The sequence below is a fragment of the Homarus americanus genome, unplaced genomic scaffold (assembly GCF_018991925.1).
Source record: "Homarus americanus isolate GMGI-L3 unplaced genomic scaffold, GMGI_Hamer_2.0 scaffold56333, whole genome shotgun sequence".
NCBI lineage: Eukaryota > Metazoa > Arthropoda > Malacostraca > Decapoda > Nephropidae > Homarus > Homarus americanus.
This window is the reverse complement of record NW_024734940.1, coordinates 8,631,051-8,647,938: the sequence shown is the minus strand read 5'-3', so window position 1 is coordinate 8,647,938 and position 16,888 is coordinate 8,631,051. Positions and strand designations below refer to the sequence as shown.

Below are 16,888 nucleotides of genomic sequence, written 5' to 3'. Positions count from 1 at the left end.
CCAAAGTTTCATACCAAATATACTTTCACAAGATAACACAAATGACCATTTTTGTGTCATTTTCTCAATTATAAATTCTTTAAGTAATCTTTAAATGCGCTGATGACAGAGTGAAAGATCAATAAGTGTAGAGAGCAGCTCACTTTTTCATATTAGCTTACAAAGCACACAGCAGACCTACCTCCTATTTCAGTTGAGTTAAGTCTACTATGAGAGGACATGGACCGATGACTGGGTGATTTCTGGAAGGTAGGAGGAGGTGGTGGAGGCGGAGATGACTCGCAACCCACTGGTACTGATGAAGACTCTAGGAAGAGTCGTGGAGGCTTGGGAGGTCCCGACACGTCTTCTCGACCAAGCATGTCCTCGGAGCAAGTTGATTCGGCATATGATTCATCACTCTCCAAGTACTCAGACTCTGACTCTACTGCATACTTTGGTATTTCTGCAAAAACAATGAATTAAAACAAAAATAAAACCAACACAAAGATTTCCATTACGGTAAGGAGATACACTTACTCTAAAATGTGCTGTCACTTCAGACAAACTTGGATTCACTGTCCCAAGGAAGAAACACAAACATCAACATCCTTTTCCGCTCATAGCAAATCTTTCATCTGGCAACACTCACCACCCCTTGTTGGTCAACCACATACACCATTGCCACCATCATTGTTTTACAGCCACTCACCAAGCTTGTGTGAGGTTAGCCATATAACAACTTCCCAACCAAGTGATCAGCCCAGGTCAGTCTCAACCTCATTCCCATGGAGAAAGACACTGGGCCCAGTCCATCCAGCCACCATGACATCATATATACCTGTACAGTTCAATACAGTTTTTGAACACTTCAAAGCAGAATTGAATCTGCATCAGATGCAAATGTGGATGTCACCATGCTATTCTCCCTTATTCTCACCCCATACTGTTTTTGTTTTTTTAAAGTTCTTGTCATCTTTGATACATCCCAAGACCAGAGCCAGGCAGCTACTGACTCAAACCATCTCTTCCACCCACTGTACCATCATGAGTCATTCACCACAGGTACAGTCCACATCAATATCATCTCAATATATCTAAAGCTAAGCTCAATAGTCAATGTCAAGCAAGCCCTACAATTGTATTTATTGCATGAAAATGTTTCTTAAAACTGAATAAATTCAAAATAAATTAATACAAGTCTTCACTGACCTCAACTTTAAGCAAAATATGACCAACTTGAAACTAAAATTTGTGAAATGAAGTCAATTTTACAAGCCAAAGCTGAAAACATTTTGTATATCACTTGAGAGATGATTATTTGGGAATAAAATGCATAAAACAGAGCCAAGAAACCAACCACAGTGGATAAATGAGCATCTTGGAGGCTTACCGGCCAGTGTACTCTTTGGTGCTGTAGTGTTTTGTCTGGGTTTCTTGAATCTATTTAACAACAGGTCCATCTCCTTCTGTCGTTCTGATTGGATCTTACTGTTTATTTCATTATCACGCCAGTTATCTTTTATGTTCTCAAAAGTATTTTTCTGTGATTCATAAGAGTTTGGCTGATTTCTTTCTGGCGACGGTGACCGGTGTCCTGTCATGACAATGAAAATTTTACTTATTATCCTAAAGCTACTTAAATTAATGTAAAACTGTGGTGGCTATATCGTATATTTGAATTACATTGTAAATTCGTCATGTTTGTTTGTTTGTGTGTGTGTGTGTGTGTTTGTGTGTGTGTGTGTGTGTGTGTGTGTGTGTGTGTGTGTGTGTGTGTGTGGATGTGCATACTAATGATAACCTGATGCCACAAACATTGGCACTAAGTTTGGAATGCCTTACAAAATAAACAAGAGCTATTAGTGTAATGGTTTATCCCCTCGATCTTCACTTGATAACCAACAAGCATCATCCTCAACCTATAAATTCTGCATACAAAATTTTTTTTATAAGGTTGTCTATGAATAGACAACAGCACTAGACAGACAGATGTACAGTATGATGATGTTCCCCTGAACTTGTTAGTTGGGGGTGTTTACAACAAAAACAAAGTTATCTAAAACATAAAATTCTGACAAAGAAGTGTATGAAAATGTTTAGCGAAATAATATACAGTATTTGGGATAGAATAAATAACTGTTTTGTGACTCAGAGGAAGCAGGATTTGAAAGTGACTTTTTTTTTAAATATAAAGAGATCAATCTTGAAGGTCATTAATTTTAAATCCAAATGAGTTTCAGACACTGCTTAACAGGGTGGTGTGGCGGTTAAATTAACTAATTCCAGTAAAATTTATTTATAATATTGGAATTAATGTAGTTAATTTTCCCGCCACACCACCCCGTTAAGTTCAGTACTGCGGTGCCCCTCAGGACTCATTTAGTTTAAAACTCAGGTTGAAACACGACGACCCTCTTCAAGGGAAGATGTTGTTTCGTAATACAGGCGTGAGCAATAACTTTAAATGAAGAGGAACTATAATTTGGCATAGCAGAACACACAAACTTCTGAACTGGAATATTCATCCCTCCATGACACACAGTTTTGGAGATACTAAGATATGTGGCCTAATAAAAGACAGACAGATTGAAATGGCAACTGTTACTGTCATATGCGCTGCCAGTCCGGCTCGCTCACACCTTGTGACATGCCATCGTCCTTGGGAAGGAGGAACACCTGGCGTGGTGCGAGACTAGGCCTAGCAGGGCAAATGCATGCACTCGGGTGTTGGCAATAACAGGCGCTATATGTTAATTTGGCATGGGATTGGCTGCAAGGACTGGGGTACAACGCCTGGCAACGTCACCTCAGCCGGCTCCTCACTTAGTCTAATGCCCGTGGTCCACCTTTAGAGTGGATTAGAACCTGGGGGTAATGCAGATTAACCTTTTAGAGGGCAAAGTACCCCTTAGGTATTTTATTCTGGCAAACGCTAGTGTTAAATGATGAGAACATTCTGAACTGATCCCCATCCCCCATGACACAGGTGCAGGGCACAAATGGGAGGCATTGCTGCACCAGAGAGGAAGCAGTAGTCAGAGGCTGCACATTTGTGTACATAGTGAGAATTACATTGGGGCATAAGAGATCATACATGAGTACAGACATCGATTCACTGACTATACACACTCAATTGCCTCGTCAAGCTTGTTATAAGTGTGTGAAATATTATTGTGATTAATGTATACTGCCATTTAATACACATGTCAGAATTATGCCTCTCCTCTTTTTGTTAAGTTGTCATAAATATCATGTGACTAATTCTATCTCTGCCAAGCCATGCCTGTTATTTCCCTATACAGTACATAACTAATAGTGTGGACATGTTTGGGGACTATTTGTGTGTTATTTGTGTACTTGTCACAGGTGTATACAGTACACCTTTATCACAAGAATAAAGTTTGCTGCTGTACATCTGAGGTTGTCACCCAACTGGAGAGATCTGCTGTTAGTGATTATATATCTTCCTTTTATATCAAGGAAAAATATAAAAAAGGTACACTATGGGTATACATATTGATGAAAGTCTGGAGATACATCATAAACAATTTCTGATAATCTTATGTAAGGAGAATACCATAGAGCAAAGATATACATGTTGTAATTATGGAACTGTACATAACACATTTGTTGACACAATGCATCAGTATGTGTAGCAATACCGGCTCAGACAACAAATTCTTATAATAAACTACAGTTTCGTTTTTCAACAGGACATAAAAATAAGATTAACACAAATTTCCTTATTCACACCAAACCTTTACCTCTTTGTATCTGCTGCAGCTTTTGGGCAGCAAAGACTGGGGATGGTTCAGAAGCTAGTCTCTTTGATGGCTTATGGACTGGCTGTGAGTGAGCTACTGTGGGCTTACTGGATGTTTCTCTAGACACACTTGCTACATCACCATGAAGCGCCTGTATTAAGAATCATTGTGGTAACAAAACAATAATCTACTGAATTATTTTTAATAAATATTAAAGTGAATTCTGCACAATACTTTTCAACGATGTTCTATACAGCAATAGTCTACAGTCTACTATTTCATCTCGCAATTTAAAACTGATTGCTGATTGATCAGTACCATATCTAAAAATAATATTAATTCACCTTTGCCGAGACAGGTTGACCAAAAGGTGCTTTTGGGACCAGTGCTGCACCCTGTTTTTTGCTAAACAATGCTAAACGTTCCTGCACACTCATTTCTGCTGGATCCTTTGCCAGCTCACGTCCACCTGTAATTAAAACAGTACAGTATTATCAAATAAGACATTCACTTAAAAACTGTATTATTCTTGATCTTTTTGTTTACTACTGAGCAGAGAAAATAATAGATCTTATTACTGGATCTTCAGACTTGCAAGATGACTCGGTTTCTCCAAATATTCAAAAAGCTTTACCACACTAACCCACCCACCACAGATCCTTAAGATTCCCTAATTTCACAATTCAATCTTCAAGCCTCTTAGCCAATTCTCAAGCTACATACCTATAATACTACCACCATATAACAAGACTACAATATTCTTAAACATCGTGATAGTTAACTCCCACTGTTGTCTTGAATGAGTGAAGCATTTATCTGAACCTGATAATCATTAAATCACTATTTGCTCATTCTTCTGGGCACACAGACACAAAAATGTAGACTTTAACCATATCCATTCCTTTAAATACCCAATTCATCTCCCTTAAGATAAAACAATTTCTTTCATGCAAAATCGTTTACATAATAAAAACTTTGTGGTTCTTTTATTAAACAATGCTGCAATTATTATTGAGCAATACACAGTGAAATTCTGATGGAAACCAGTAAATAAGGAGCTCTAAAATAAAGGTAGTGTCAAAAAAAGGGCTGATCAAGGTGTACTAAGATGGTTTGGACATCATAATGGAATGGGAAATGAAAAACTGACAAAAGGTGTTAACTACTATCTGAAGAGAAAGATAAGTGAGAAAAAAACATAGAAGTGGTACTGGATAGATGGAAATGTGGATGGATGAACTGTTGGCGGGTATTGCTGGGTTGTGTGAAGCAACATCTCTACATTTTACAAAACTGTGTGTTTGAAGTCTTACTGGGGCTAAAGCTCACTTTGCTAAGATATTAAATTCTGACTAACTTGCAACAGATCATACTAACCTGCATTATCAAAAGCAGCGGCTCTTTCTCTAACAGATGACATGAAAGGCTGATCAACGAGTGGGGCAGCATCAGGCACAGCAGTCTCCCCCTTCACCACCTTACCCACAGGCTGAGGTTTGTGGGGGCTCAAGTCCCGCCAGCTTTTGCGTTCAGGGCCACACCGACTCAATCCACCCTGGCTTTGTGGTTGATACCTGAAAAGAAAAAAAAAATTAAATACACTAACGTTCTAAGAAAGAAAAAAAAAGAAGTCTACAAGGTTGGTTGGTACACATACTCACAGTGCATTATGTAATTTCCCTTCCAAAATCATAAAGGACAAAATTTAAGCAAAAATAAATAAATAAATAAAATGAGAAGAATCAGAAGTTGAGGAATGAAAGTATAAAACTTGAGTTTCAAAAGCTGGCTGAGAAATGATGCAGCAAAGACTGACGACTAGTGAAGCAGAAACACTGTGGGAACAGAAGACTGTCCTACTGGAGGCTGGCAGAGTGTGTTAAGAAGATAGGAAAAAATTTACAGGATACTGTATATTATATGTCAGGGATGTGTTACGGAAAAAAGTGACTCGCTGTATAGTGAGACATTTTATAATGAATTTTCCCCCATAAGAACATAATTAGGGGTAGAGGCATTCCAATATGTACAGTAATAACCCTCGAGAGCTCAGCAAATCAGTTTACTGTGGTGTCATTATAACATACAATTCTGTACTCTAATATTTCATCTAGAAATATATTCCAAACATTATTTGTTACATTTGAGTGATACATGATGGCTCAATTTGGCTACCTGTACACTTTGACAACTAATTAATAAATAAACCAGGGTATATGCAGATACATAATACCTGTAATGTACACTACAATATTATTTATTAAGTGATGATAAACAAATTACAATATTATTTAGGTAATGATAAATACATTACAGTTGTAATTTGTTAAGTGCTGAAGACAGATGTGATAAGCATGAGTGGTGAGGGAGCTAGGCCAATCAGCTGTTTGCCCTTTGTAAACAAACTCATGGTGTTGAGTGTGGGATTCTTTTTTCGGGAAAATGTGATTATTTTACTAAAATATTTTATCCCACCCGGCACCAAACGAACCTAAATGATATGAGAATTATGGTAAATTTGCATAAAGACATGTTAAAAGGATCTCGGGGAAGGGAGCCACCCTACCACAATACCCTCCCCTGCATGCTGCTCCCAGATCTCTCTCATCTCCCACACACAATATACCCATTTAGCCGGAACAATTGGTGCAGGGCAACAGAAAAAATTTTCTTTAAAGTTCCAGAAATTGCCCATTAAGTCATCTCTCGAACCCAGAAAAATATCCCCCATCCCCGTAATTTTCCGGATACCAGAAGATTTTTCTTGGAATTTCCGGAAAATGTTCTGGATCTTCATCTCTCAAACCCGGAAAAAGCTCCCATATCCCCGGAATTTTCTGGGTATCGGGAAAATTTTCACAGAATTTTCCGGGAAATGTTCCCCTCGGAAAATAGTTCCCAAAGCAGTAATTTTCCGGCTTTGAGAACAATTTTCCGAGAAAATTTCAGCTCCGGCTAATGGAGATATTACTGTATAACACTACACAGTACAGTACGTAACCAATCATCTCGGTAAAAACAATTGTTGACAACCATATATATGTCTGATTTTCAATCCAGTCGTCGTCTTTGTTTTTCTATTGTTATGCACTTAAAGGCCTTAGTTGTTGAAGAGCAGTAATAACATTATAGTAACTGATTTTCCAGACTGGGGTCTGCCCCAATTAGTCCTGTGTATTGAGGTACTACTGTACCTAAAATTGACCCACTGGGCATTTCAGGTGCAATAGTAAAGAAACCTTTGACCAGATATTTGGGAAGGGGACACCTAGTATACACTATACACAGATAATTGGTATACTTCCCCTGTTGTGTCACCCTATTCACTTTAAACAAACCAGAATGTGTGGCACAGTAATAAAATAAAACAGAAAAGATGCCCAAAATTTCTGCAGTAACTCATCGTGGCCAGTGTGAATAGCAGTCATCTTGCAAAATATTAGCTATAAACTGTCAAGATAAATGGAAGGTGTCAGTGTTGACTACCCTTAATAAAAGGTAAATGAAGGACAGCAGAAAACACTAAGACAAAATAAAAGACCATGATTATGAAAATACGAGACTACGTATTGATAAAAGCTGTTGAATGCATGACTCATTTCAATGTCTTCCTCATGCAGCATGAAGAAGACATTGAAATGGTATCACAAATTATTTTATTTTGTGTTATGTATGTTGTTATTCTCAATTCCTATAACCTGTACCTGCTACAAACTGGAAACAAAATTGTTTTTATTGAGTTTATTTACAACGCTGTACAATATACCATTATCTCAACAATATGGACAAAGAGGATGGTAAAACTAAGAAACAGAGTGTCTGACTGCAAGACCTCATACACGGAAATGCAACACCACAAGGTGTCCTGAATACAAAGTAGGATTGTATGCTGGTCCGTGTTATCGTGACTTTCACACTTATAAGTGCAGTACAGTGGCCCCTCGGTTAACGAACTCAATCCGTTCCAAAAGGTCGTTCGTTAACCGAAACGTTCGTTAACCGAAACCATTGTTTCAATGGGTTTTTGGGTAATTGGTTCCAGCTCACCGAAAATTTCCTAACTTCAACAAAAATGGCGGAAAAATTTACTTACTTTGAGGTGTGTATGTAGAAGGCTCCTGGATGATGGTGATGATGTGCATTTGAAGTGGGAGGTGCAGGAGGAGAAGGGAGAAGAGAAGGAAGTGGAGGTGGAGGAGAAACATTTTACTGCTTCTTGGAAGGTGAGTCACCTTCCATGAAAATGTCAGGAACCTCTGGACTGACAGATTCTCCACCATGAACATCCTCTCTCCTTCTTGAAGTGGAAGGCTGAGGGCTAGCATCTTGTTCCCTCTGCCTTTTACTGAAGAAAGTGTCAATTGTGGTCTGTGGGGCATCTGTCCTCCTCACCATTAACTTATGTTTAAAGAAGGAGACCACTGAGTCCTCAACATGACACAAAGTTAGTTCAGTTTTTCCACTTCTGGGTGCTTTGAAGCCAGTTCCCTGAACTTCTCCCAGTGGTAAATCACATCTTTCAACTGTTTAGCTGACATATGGTCATCACTTTCAATTTCCTCCTCACCACTGTCAGCCTCTACCCGTAACATCTCATCCAGTTCCTTCAAGTCATTAGGAGTAAGTTCCTCCTCATGAGACATCACAAGCTCTTCCACATCCTTCTCCTCCACTTCAAGACCCAATGACTGACCAATGGACACAATCTCCTGGTCCAACTCTGTGTCATCCTCAAATCCCTCAAAATCATGGACTACTGATGGCCACAGTGCTTTCCATGAAGAATTGAGGGTTCTATTGGAGACTTCTTGCCATGATGACACAATCAATTTTACAGCCTCCAGGACGTTGAATTGTGTCTTCCAGAACTGTTTCAGTGTTAGTTCAGGATCAATGGAAGTTGCCTGATGACACCTCCTAAACATTTTCTTCATGTACAACTTCTTGAAGTTGCTGATCACATTCTGGTCCATTGGCTGTATGAGTGATGTAGTGTTTGGAGGCAAAAACAACACTTTCACAAAGTCAAATTTATACTCCAAATTTCTGGCAAGGTCAGGGTCATGACCAGGAGCATTATCCATGAGGAGAAGAGCCTTTAAAGGAAGTTTATTGGTGGTTAGGTAGCTCTTGACAGAGGGGCAAAACACATCAACAGCCCATTCATTAAAGAACTGTCTTGTCACCCATGCCTTACGGTTGGACTTCCAATAAACTCCAAGCATTGTTCTTACCACTTTCTGTTGCTTGAACACCCTGGGGTTTTCAGAGTGGTAGACAAGCATAGGCTTCAGTCGGAAATCCCCTGAAGCATTGGCACCAAGCAATAGAGTGAGACGGTCTTTCATGGGTTTATGCCCAGGTAAAGAGGCTTCATCCTTGGTGATGAATGTTCTTTTGGGCATCTTTTTCCAGAACAGCCCAGTTTCGTCAACATTGAACACTTGCTGTGGAAGATAATTTTCTTCTTCCATCAGTTTTTTAAATTCAATTAAAAACTTTGCTGCCCCTTCTTTATCAGCACTAGCAGCTTCACCATGCCTAACAACACTTAAAATGTCACTTCTTTTCTTAAATTTTTCGAACCAGCCTTTGCTAGCCCGAAAATCTTCAAATTCTGTTCCTGAAGAACCAGGTTGATCTGTCTTTAAATGTTCATAAATCTCCCTGGCTCTTTCACAAATGAAATCACCAGAAACTGAATCACCTTTCATCTGTTTTTCCCTAATCCAGATGATAAGTAACCTCTCAGTTTCTACGATTAGGGATCTACTTTTAAACACTCTTGTAGATTTGTCTCTCACGTTCACTTCCTTAAATTTGTCTTTTTGTGCAAGAATTGTCGACACAGTTGATGCCGACATGCCATATTCTTTGCATAGCGCATTTGATTTAATACCTTGTTCGTGTTTTTTTATTATTTCCTGCTTTATTTGGATTGAAATCACTTTTCTTGATCTCTTAGGCCCCATGCTGGATTCAAACAATGGCAACACGTATTTTTCAAAGTTAAACTAGCTGTAAATAAAGAATATTTTCTTTAAAGTAACACTGCACTGCACTATATATTGTCAATATGTAAAATAATTTTCAAAATGACCAATAATTTGCTTGGAAACACAGAAAAAAAGCGTTTAGTTGAAGAGAGTCTCAAGCAAGATGTTACCTCCAGTGAAAACAGAGAGAGACTGACGCCTGTTTGCTGTGTTAAGAGGCTGGATGCCGCGCATTAAACTAGTCACTTTACCTTCAATTATGTTCAATAATTGTTAAAATGACTAAAAAATTGAATATTAAACTTTTAAAATTATTGAATAGTATAAACTTCTTGATATTTACAAAAATAGTAAGGAATTTAAGCCCTAGAACTGATTAATGTATTGGCGGACTGATACTAAAGCTGGTTGCCCGGTCAGTGCAAGCGAAAACATGTTGAGGTCGGTTCGTAAGAAGTTCGTTAAGCGAAATTTTTTTCGTTAAACGAATTGAAGATCCTTATGGAAGGCAGTTCGTTAATCGAAATTACGTTAACCGAGGTGTTCGTTAAACGAGGGGTCACTGTATTGAAATGCTTACTTTTTTGGTAAATATATGTACAGTAATAGACTAGTGTATAAGTGATTGGAAAATAACTCAAAAAGTACTTTGTAAACATTAGTGAACATTTTAGTAAAGACTAAGTCAGTTTTGTTATATAATATGCTAACTACTAAAATACTAGACAGATACATTGCCCACACGTCCTCTCCTACCCCAAAAGTGATGCTTCTACAACCTCCGGTGCTATCAGCATTCTCCACCACACACCACATCACCAGTGAATTTCGTGTTCCGAGCAGTACCACAACTAAACCAGTGTAGATAATTCATATTTTGGTTGTACATGTAAAGTTATATACAGTAGAACCTCAATAAATCAAACTAATTGGGGGCAGACCCCAATCAGCAAAATGCTTAAGTCCAAAAAAAAGGAGAATATTTGGGGCGGGGGAGTTGGAGATAACACTGCTTATCTGAACTGTTTATTAAGAAAATCAGTTATGTTATTACTGTTGTCACCGAGATTATTGTTACCGGTATTTGCTGTAAAGTGTTATATATAAGTAACAACAGAATTTGTCTTAGGAATAAAGAGAAAACTGTATACTGTACAGTACTACAAAGATAAAAAGAACAAATAAGTGTAGGAGTACAGTAGGGCTGATATATAGCGATTTTTTTATATCGCAACTACCAAAATTATTGACATTTTCCAATATATAGCGATAAATCTATTTCGCGAAGGAAATCGGGCAGGAAATATTTCAAATGTACCGCCATGGCAAACAAGTGCGTTATTTGCTCACCAGAGGCGGCACCGTGGCTGCTCATTCATGCATTCACGCTCGCCAGCACAGCCTTTCTGATTCAGCTCTTGAAAACACACAATGCCGTAAAGTTGCTATATCAGGTCCAATGATAAAGAATGGGGCAATGGAAATACAGATACGTCTGCTTCAGCGAGAAGTTAAGCCAGGAAGTGAATGCAAATTCACAGCTAGCCAAGGCTGGCTTCACAGCTTCATCAAGAGAGCTGAATTATGCTGCGTGTGTCCGTCAGCAGAAGCTGCATCAGCCGACACAGCTGCAGCGGAAAAAGTGAAGATAGATTTGAAAAAAAGTGGTTGAGGAAGGTGGCTATACTCCAGACCAAATCTGGAATTGTGATGAGACAGGAATAAACTGGAAAAAGATGCCAAAGAAGACATTTAATGAAAGCAGGAGGAGGCTGGCTGAGAGTCGAGCGGCGCGAGTGACGAGTCAGCAGCCGACTCTGCTGCAGATTCCGACTTCTAAGGTGAGTGTAAATGGGTTCCTAGTGTCGTGAAAAGTGAAGTGAAGAAAATGGAAAGCTTAATGGAAAAGATTTAATACTGTAACTAATATTTTTGGTTTGTTCGTTTATGTAGGTGTGCGATTGTCAAGTGAGGGTGGCAGTGTGGTGTCTGCTGCCAAATCTGGTGTTCCCGGGATGGCACGTCAGCTGCCGAGTCTGGCGTTCCTTTTATTTTTAATTTATTTCGGGGAATAGCCCACCCGGGCTTAGGGTGGTGATCCCGAGCATAGTGTTCATTGGTGCTTTAGTTAGTCATAAAATAAACTCGTTAAGTCAAGTTCAGTCACTTTTATTGGCCTCCAGAAGCTAACCCTATTTTCCCCATTGATTACATGTACAGGTAATTATATATCACGATTTAGTATATGGCGAACATCATTGGACCCTGTCTCGCGATATATCTCGACCCTACTATATATTATGTGGAAGACGAATGTTTACCTGGGAGCAGCTGACAGAAGGGTATGGGGGTAGCATGGGTGGGTGGCTCCCTCCCACAAGATTTCTTTAACACTTCTTTATGCAATTCCACCATAATTCTCATAATTTAGGATCATTTGGTGCCAGGTTGATAAAATATTATCCTAAAAGAATCAGCTTTCATGAAAAAAAAGAATCCCACACTGAAAACCACGAGTCATTGTTTACAAAGAGCAAACAGCTGACTGACTTACCACAATGTCTGTCTTCAACACCCAGTAAATTGGCACAGTACAGTTGTGTATTTATCATCACTTAATAAATACTATTGCAGTGTATTTATCACCACTTAATAAGTAATACATTGTAGTGTAAAGTATTGTGTCTGCATATACCCTGGTTTATTAATTAATCATTTGTCAAAGTGTACAGTAGCCAAACTGAGTCATCATATAAACTCAAAGGTAGTAAATAATGTTTTTAAGAAGGTATCTTCACATCAAATACTGTACTATACAGTGCATTATAGTGACCTCTGTTGTAAGCTGGTCATTTGCTTAAATCTCTTACACAAACGCATCTTCAGTAAACAACCTTCTGATACAACTTATCCTTTTATTTATGTCATATTACAAATTACATACAGTATTGTATTTTTTCTCTATTACTGAAGATGTTATACTAATCATGATAAACCATAAGAGGCCAATCATAGGAGAATATAATACTGAATCAATATACAGGTATAAATAAACCTGTCAAATGTGGCAACACCGGATCAGCCCCAACCTGCTTACATACTTAAGTGCCTTAGTCCTCAGTAGGCCTATAACAAATCCGATTAGACCACTGTACAGTATTCAGTAAGTGTTGTTCATTTCATAAGATTTTTTTTTATTTAACCCCCCCCCCCAGTATTTCTAGTGACCAGAGATCTCAGGGTCCAAAAAAGGCAAATTCTGATATACTGATGTCTGACTTATCAAGGTTTTACTGTATTTTTATTCTGTTTTGCCACACACGAAGCTGGGACAGGAAACCAGGTCCTGCAGTTCTCGGGTTAAATCTGCGCTTCTTTTTGTTTTAATTCTTTGAGTGATGGTTTAAAAGCTAAAAGAAATTGTATAAGCTTAGTCAAGAAACTAGATGTGTTAAAACGATATGGAAAAGGTGAGAGGTCTGTGGATATTTCATACACTTCGGGGATGGCAAAATCAACAGTGAAAACTATCTGGAAGAATGAAGAAAAAATTTAAGAGAGTGCTCAGTTGATGAAGATAATGTTCAGGAGTTATTAAACAGTGACAGAGAAGACCTAACAAATGAAGAACTTATGCAACTTGAACAAGAGCAAAATTGGAACACAAACACACCAACAGATTACCCCAACCTCACCTCACAAATTCACAACATTGATTGTCCTTAATTTTTTTACTTTGCCACCATTGGCGAGTGGAATTTTTTTTTTGACATTCATAAGCATGAACAGTAATAAGTGTTGCTTTCATATTCATATGGAGAGAAATGATGCTATGTTTTCACTTGTGCGTGTGTACATATGATGGCCCTGCGCAATCCATCTCACTTTTTTCCTTTACCATCAGTGGTTACTTCAACTGTACATTAAATAACATTAATTATAAAAAAAATTTACATTAATTTTACTACAGCTATAACCAGGGACTCATTTTCTTCATTTTCATTTGTCCATCCATCGTCATGGGTGTAAACAAACGAAAACAATGCAGTCTCGTCTCCTCTTGTGTGTTTTAATATTCTACGTATTATTAAATTGTATTGTATATTTTGCTACATAAACATTAATTCAATCAGATATTCAGTATTAAACAATAATGAATCTTTTGCACATACTGTACAGTCAGTCCTCGACTTACGACGGGGTTAAGGACCGACGACCAGGTCACAAGTCGAATTGGTCGTGTCGAAAATACATAGAAATTATAAAATGGGTGTCTCTTTTTCTTCTCAGCACCACGAGAACTCTCACTTTTACGCTTGCCAGCCGCTTTAAAGGGAATTACAAACGAAAATTTTGTCAGTACGCAGCGCGATCACTAACGTCGGTACTAGAAAATACGTAATTTGAAAAATATTTTATGCGACTGCAGCGGTCGTAAGTCCGGGTGGTCGTAAGTCGAGGAGTACCTGTATTCTTAAGATAAATGAAGAGCTCCGCATTACAAGGGGGTGAAGCGCCAAATTTAAAAAGTGGAGAAAAACGCATTTAAAGTTTTTCTAAGTTCAAACAACCATAACTTTGTTGTTTTTTAAGCTAGAGAGTTAATTTTTTTTATCATGCAACTCAATCCCTCTCCCAGTTAGTATTGTGAATAGTTATTACACGTTGAATGAGAATAACTACCCATCATGTATGGTTGTTTGATCTTCAAACCAACAATACCCTGTAGTTGCGTTTTTCTGCAAAATTTTATTATTATTGTGGGCTAATACTGTAAACCAAGTTAACGATCACCAAAAACAACATTCGTCTTACCCCCCCACCCCCCTCAAAAAATAAATAATAATAAAAAACTCATTTTCCTATCAGTATTTATCTTTCTGTCCCTATTATTAACCAAAGATTTATAGTATTGTTCGGTATAAGGAAACACCACTACACTCATCCCTCCCCCAACGTAACTAACATACAAAGGAGGAGAAAATTTGCATAACCTTGGGTATAAACAGTATTATGATAATAGAATTACAATCTAACTTTGTTTAGTTCCTTCGTTTTATTATCCCTGACGATTGTAGCGAGTTGAAGTTACGTAAATCCCGAGGAGTGCGTATAAGTTTAATGGCCTCATCATAATCAATCAAGTGCTGTTCAAAGTCTTTCTCTACCCTATCTAGAAATCGCTCCTCTCACTCTGAACGGGATGTGACCACCTTTACTTACTGAGCACACAGCCAGATACATAGTTCTCGGCCTGAGGCAAAATGACACCATATTTTTTAAAGACTTTCAACCATACTTCTAATCTACCTAGGGGGTTACATCCAATGCCAACATGTAGAGTGAGGGTGAAAATAGTGATATCCATCAGAAAACTAATTTTGCCTAGGGTGGCGCTTTATCCCCATGTAATGCTGAGCGCCTCAATGTTTCCATGAGTGAGTGCGTACATACGTTGGCTATCAGTCATTTTTTTCTTTACCATCAGTAATAGCCAGCGTAATAATAATAATAAAATATAATAAAATTAATAATAATAACAATAATACTGTAATAACAAAATATTAATAATAATAAAGAAATACAGGTACAAGAATGAAAAAATGATCAAAAGTGAGAAACACTACCTGGACCTATGAATTATTATTATTATTATAATTTTTATTATATTTTCGTTCCCCAGGCCCTGATGTGGGTCAGTGATCTATGCCCGGGTGAGCTAATACACATTAAAAAAAATAACCATTCTGAAATCCAAAAAATTCCAAAAACCGAAATGCCCCTGGCCCCAAGGATTTCGGATAAGGGATTGTCAACCTGTACCGACTGCAGCCGTCGTATGTGCGGGTGGTCGTACCGACTGAGGCAGGTCGTATGTGCAGGTGGTGGTAGGCCGAGTATGTCCTATGTCGAGGAGTAGCTGTACAACGTAAATCAGCAACTTACTATACATTTCCCGGTTTTTTTGTGTGTACGTGCGTGTGTATGTGAACGTGTGTGTGTATGTGTGTGTGTGTTGTTTTTAGTAGACATAACTTTTTCCCTCACTTACTTGTGGGGACTCCGTGAGCGAACAGGACTACAATTCCTCACTGGACTGTGGGATGTAGAGGGACCTTCATTCTTCTTTGGGCTTGTGTTATTAATATGGCTAGCACTATGTACAGCAGGAATCTTCTTGGGGCTCACACACCGTGGAACCGACTTCTTGGGGCTACGTGAACGATCTGACCGTTCTGGAGACGCCTGACGGATGTGCTGCTCCCAACGGCTGCGCATTTCCCCAACTTTAGATGGACTGGTGTCTCGGGCACGTTCCTTATAACAGAAATAGTGTTGAGTTTAGAAGGTTCATCAACATTTTACTACTAACTCTCAATCCACAATTTTTTGTCTAAGTCTATGGAAAGGTGATTAAAAAAAATAATAGTAAATAAAATAAAGCTCAATTCGGTGATATGGATATATGAAGCACACCCATGTGAGAGAGACAAGAAATTCTATTTCAGCAATTGCAAGAGGTAGACCACAAAATAATGAACATGCTATGCAGTATTGGAGAATCACCGAAATGAAATGGTTATATTTTTTATTTAGTAGTACTGTAGTAATAGTTGTTGTGGTGGCAGTAGTGGGCGGTTCATTTACCAAATAATGTAACCAAATTTCAGAAAGTAGAGAAAAAAAGTAAAATTTAAGGTGTATATTTCAAGGTTGAAAACCTTTCTCCCATGTAGGAATGAAAGAAAGCAGAGTCAGCAGTGACACATGAATAATGTAGGAATGAAAGAATGCAGTCAGCAGACACGTGAATAATGTAGGAATGAAAGAAAGCAGTCACCAGACACATGAATAATGTAGGAATGAAAGAAGGCAGGGTCAGCAGTGACACATGAATAATGTAGGAATGAAAGAATGCAGTCAGCAGACACATGAATAATGTAGGAATGAAAGAAAGCAGTCAGCAGACAAATGAATAATGTAGGAATGAAAGCAGTCAGCAGACACATGACACATGAATAATGTAGGAATGAAAGAAAGCAGTCAGCAGACAAATGAATAATGTAGGAATGAAAGCAGTCAGCAGTACACATGAATAATGTAAATGAAAAGAAAGAGCAGTCCAGCAGACACTTAATGTAGGAA

At 38.3% G+C, this 16,888-nt stretch overlaps 1 protein-coding gene across 5 annotated transcripts in view; it reads right to left on the bottom strand.

Annotated features, from left to right (window-relative positions):
- The window catches only part of LOC121870611 (anillin-like), a 53,280-nt gene that overhangs the window by 22,841 nt on the left and 13,551 nt on the right, over nt 1–16,888 (bottom strand). For all 5 annotated transcript variants that reach the window (XM_042372449.1, XM_042372451.1, XM_042372452.1 and 2 more), the window contains 6 exons: nt 15,795–16,060; nt 5,124–5,320; nt 4,091–4,215; nt 3,747–3,897; nt 1,373–1,576; nt 182–445 (listed from right to left, as the gene is read on the bottom strand). In XM_042372449.1, coding sequence (XP_042228383.1) covers nt 182–445; nt 1,373–1,576; nt 3,747–3,897; nt 4,091–4,215; nt 5,124–5,320; nt 15,795–16,060 — 1,207 coding nt within the window. The remainder of the gene's footprint in view (nt 1–181; nt 446–1,372; nt 1,577–3,746; nt 3,898–4,090; nt 4,216–5,123; nt 5,321–15,794; nt 16,061–16,888) is intronic.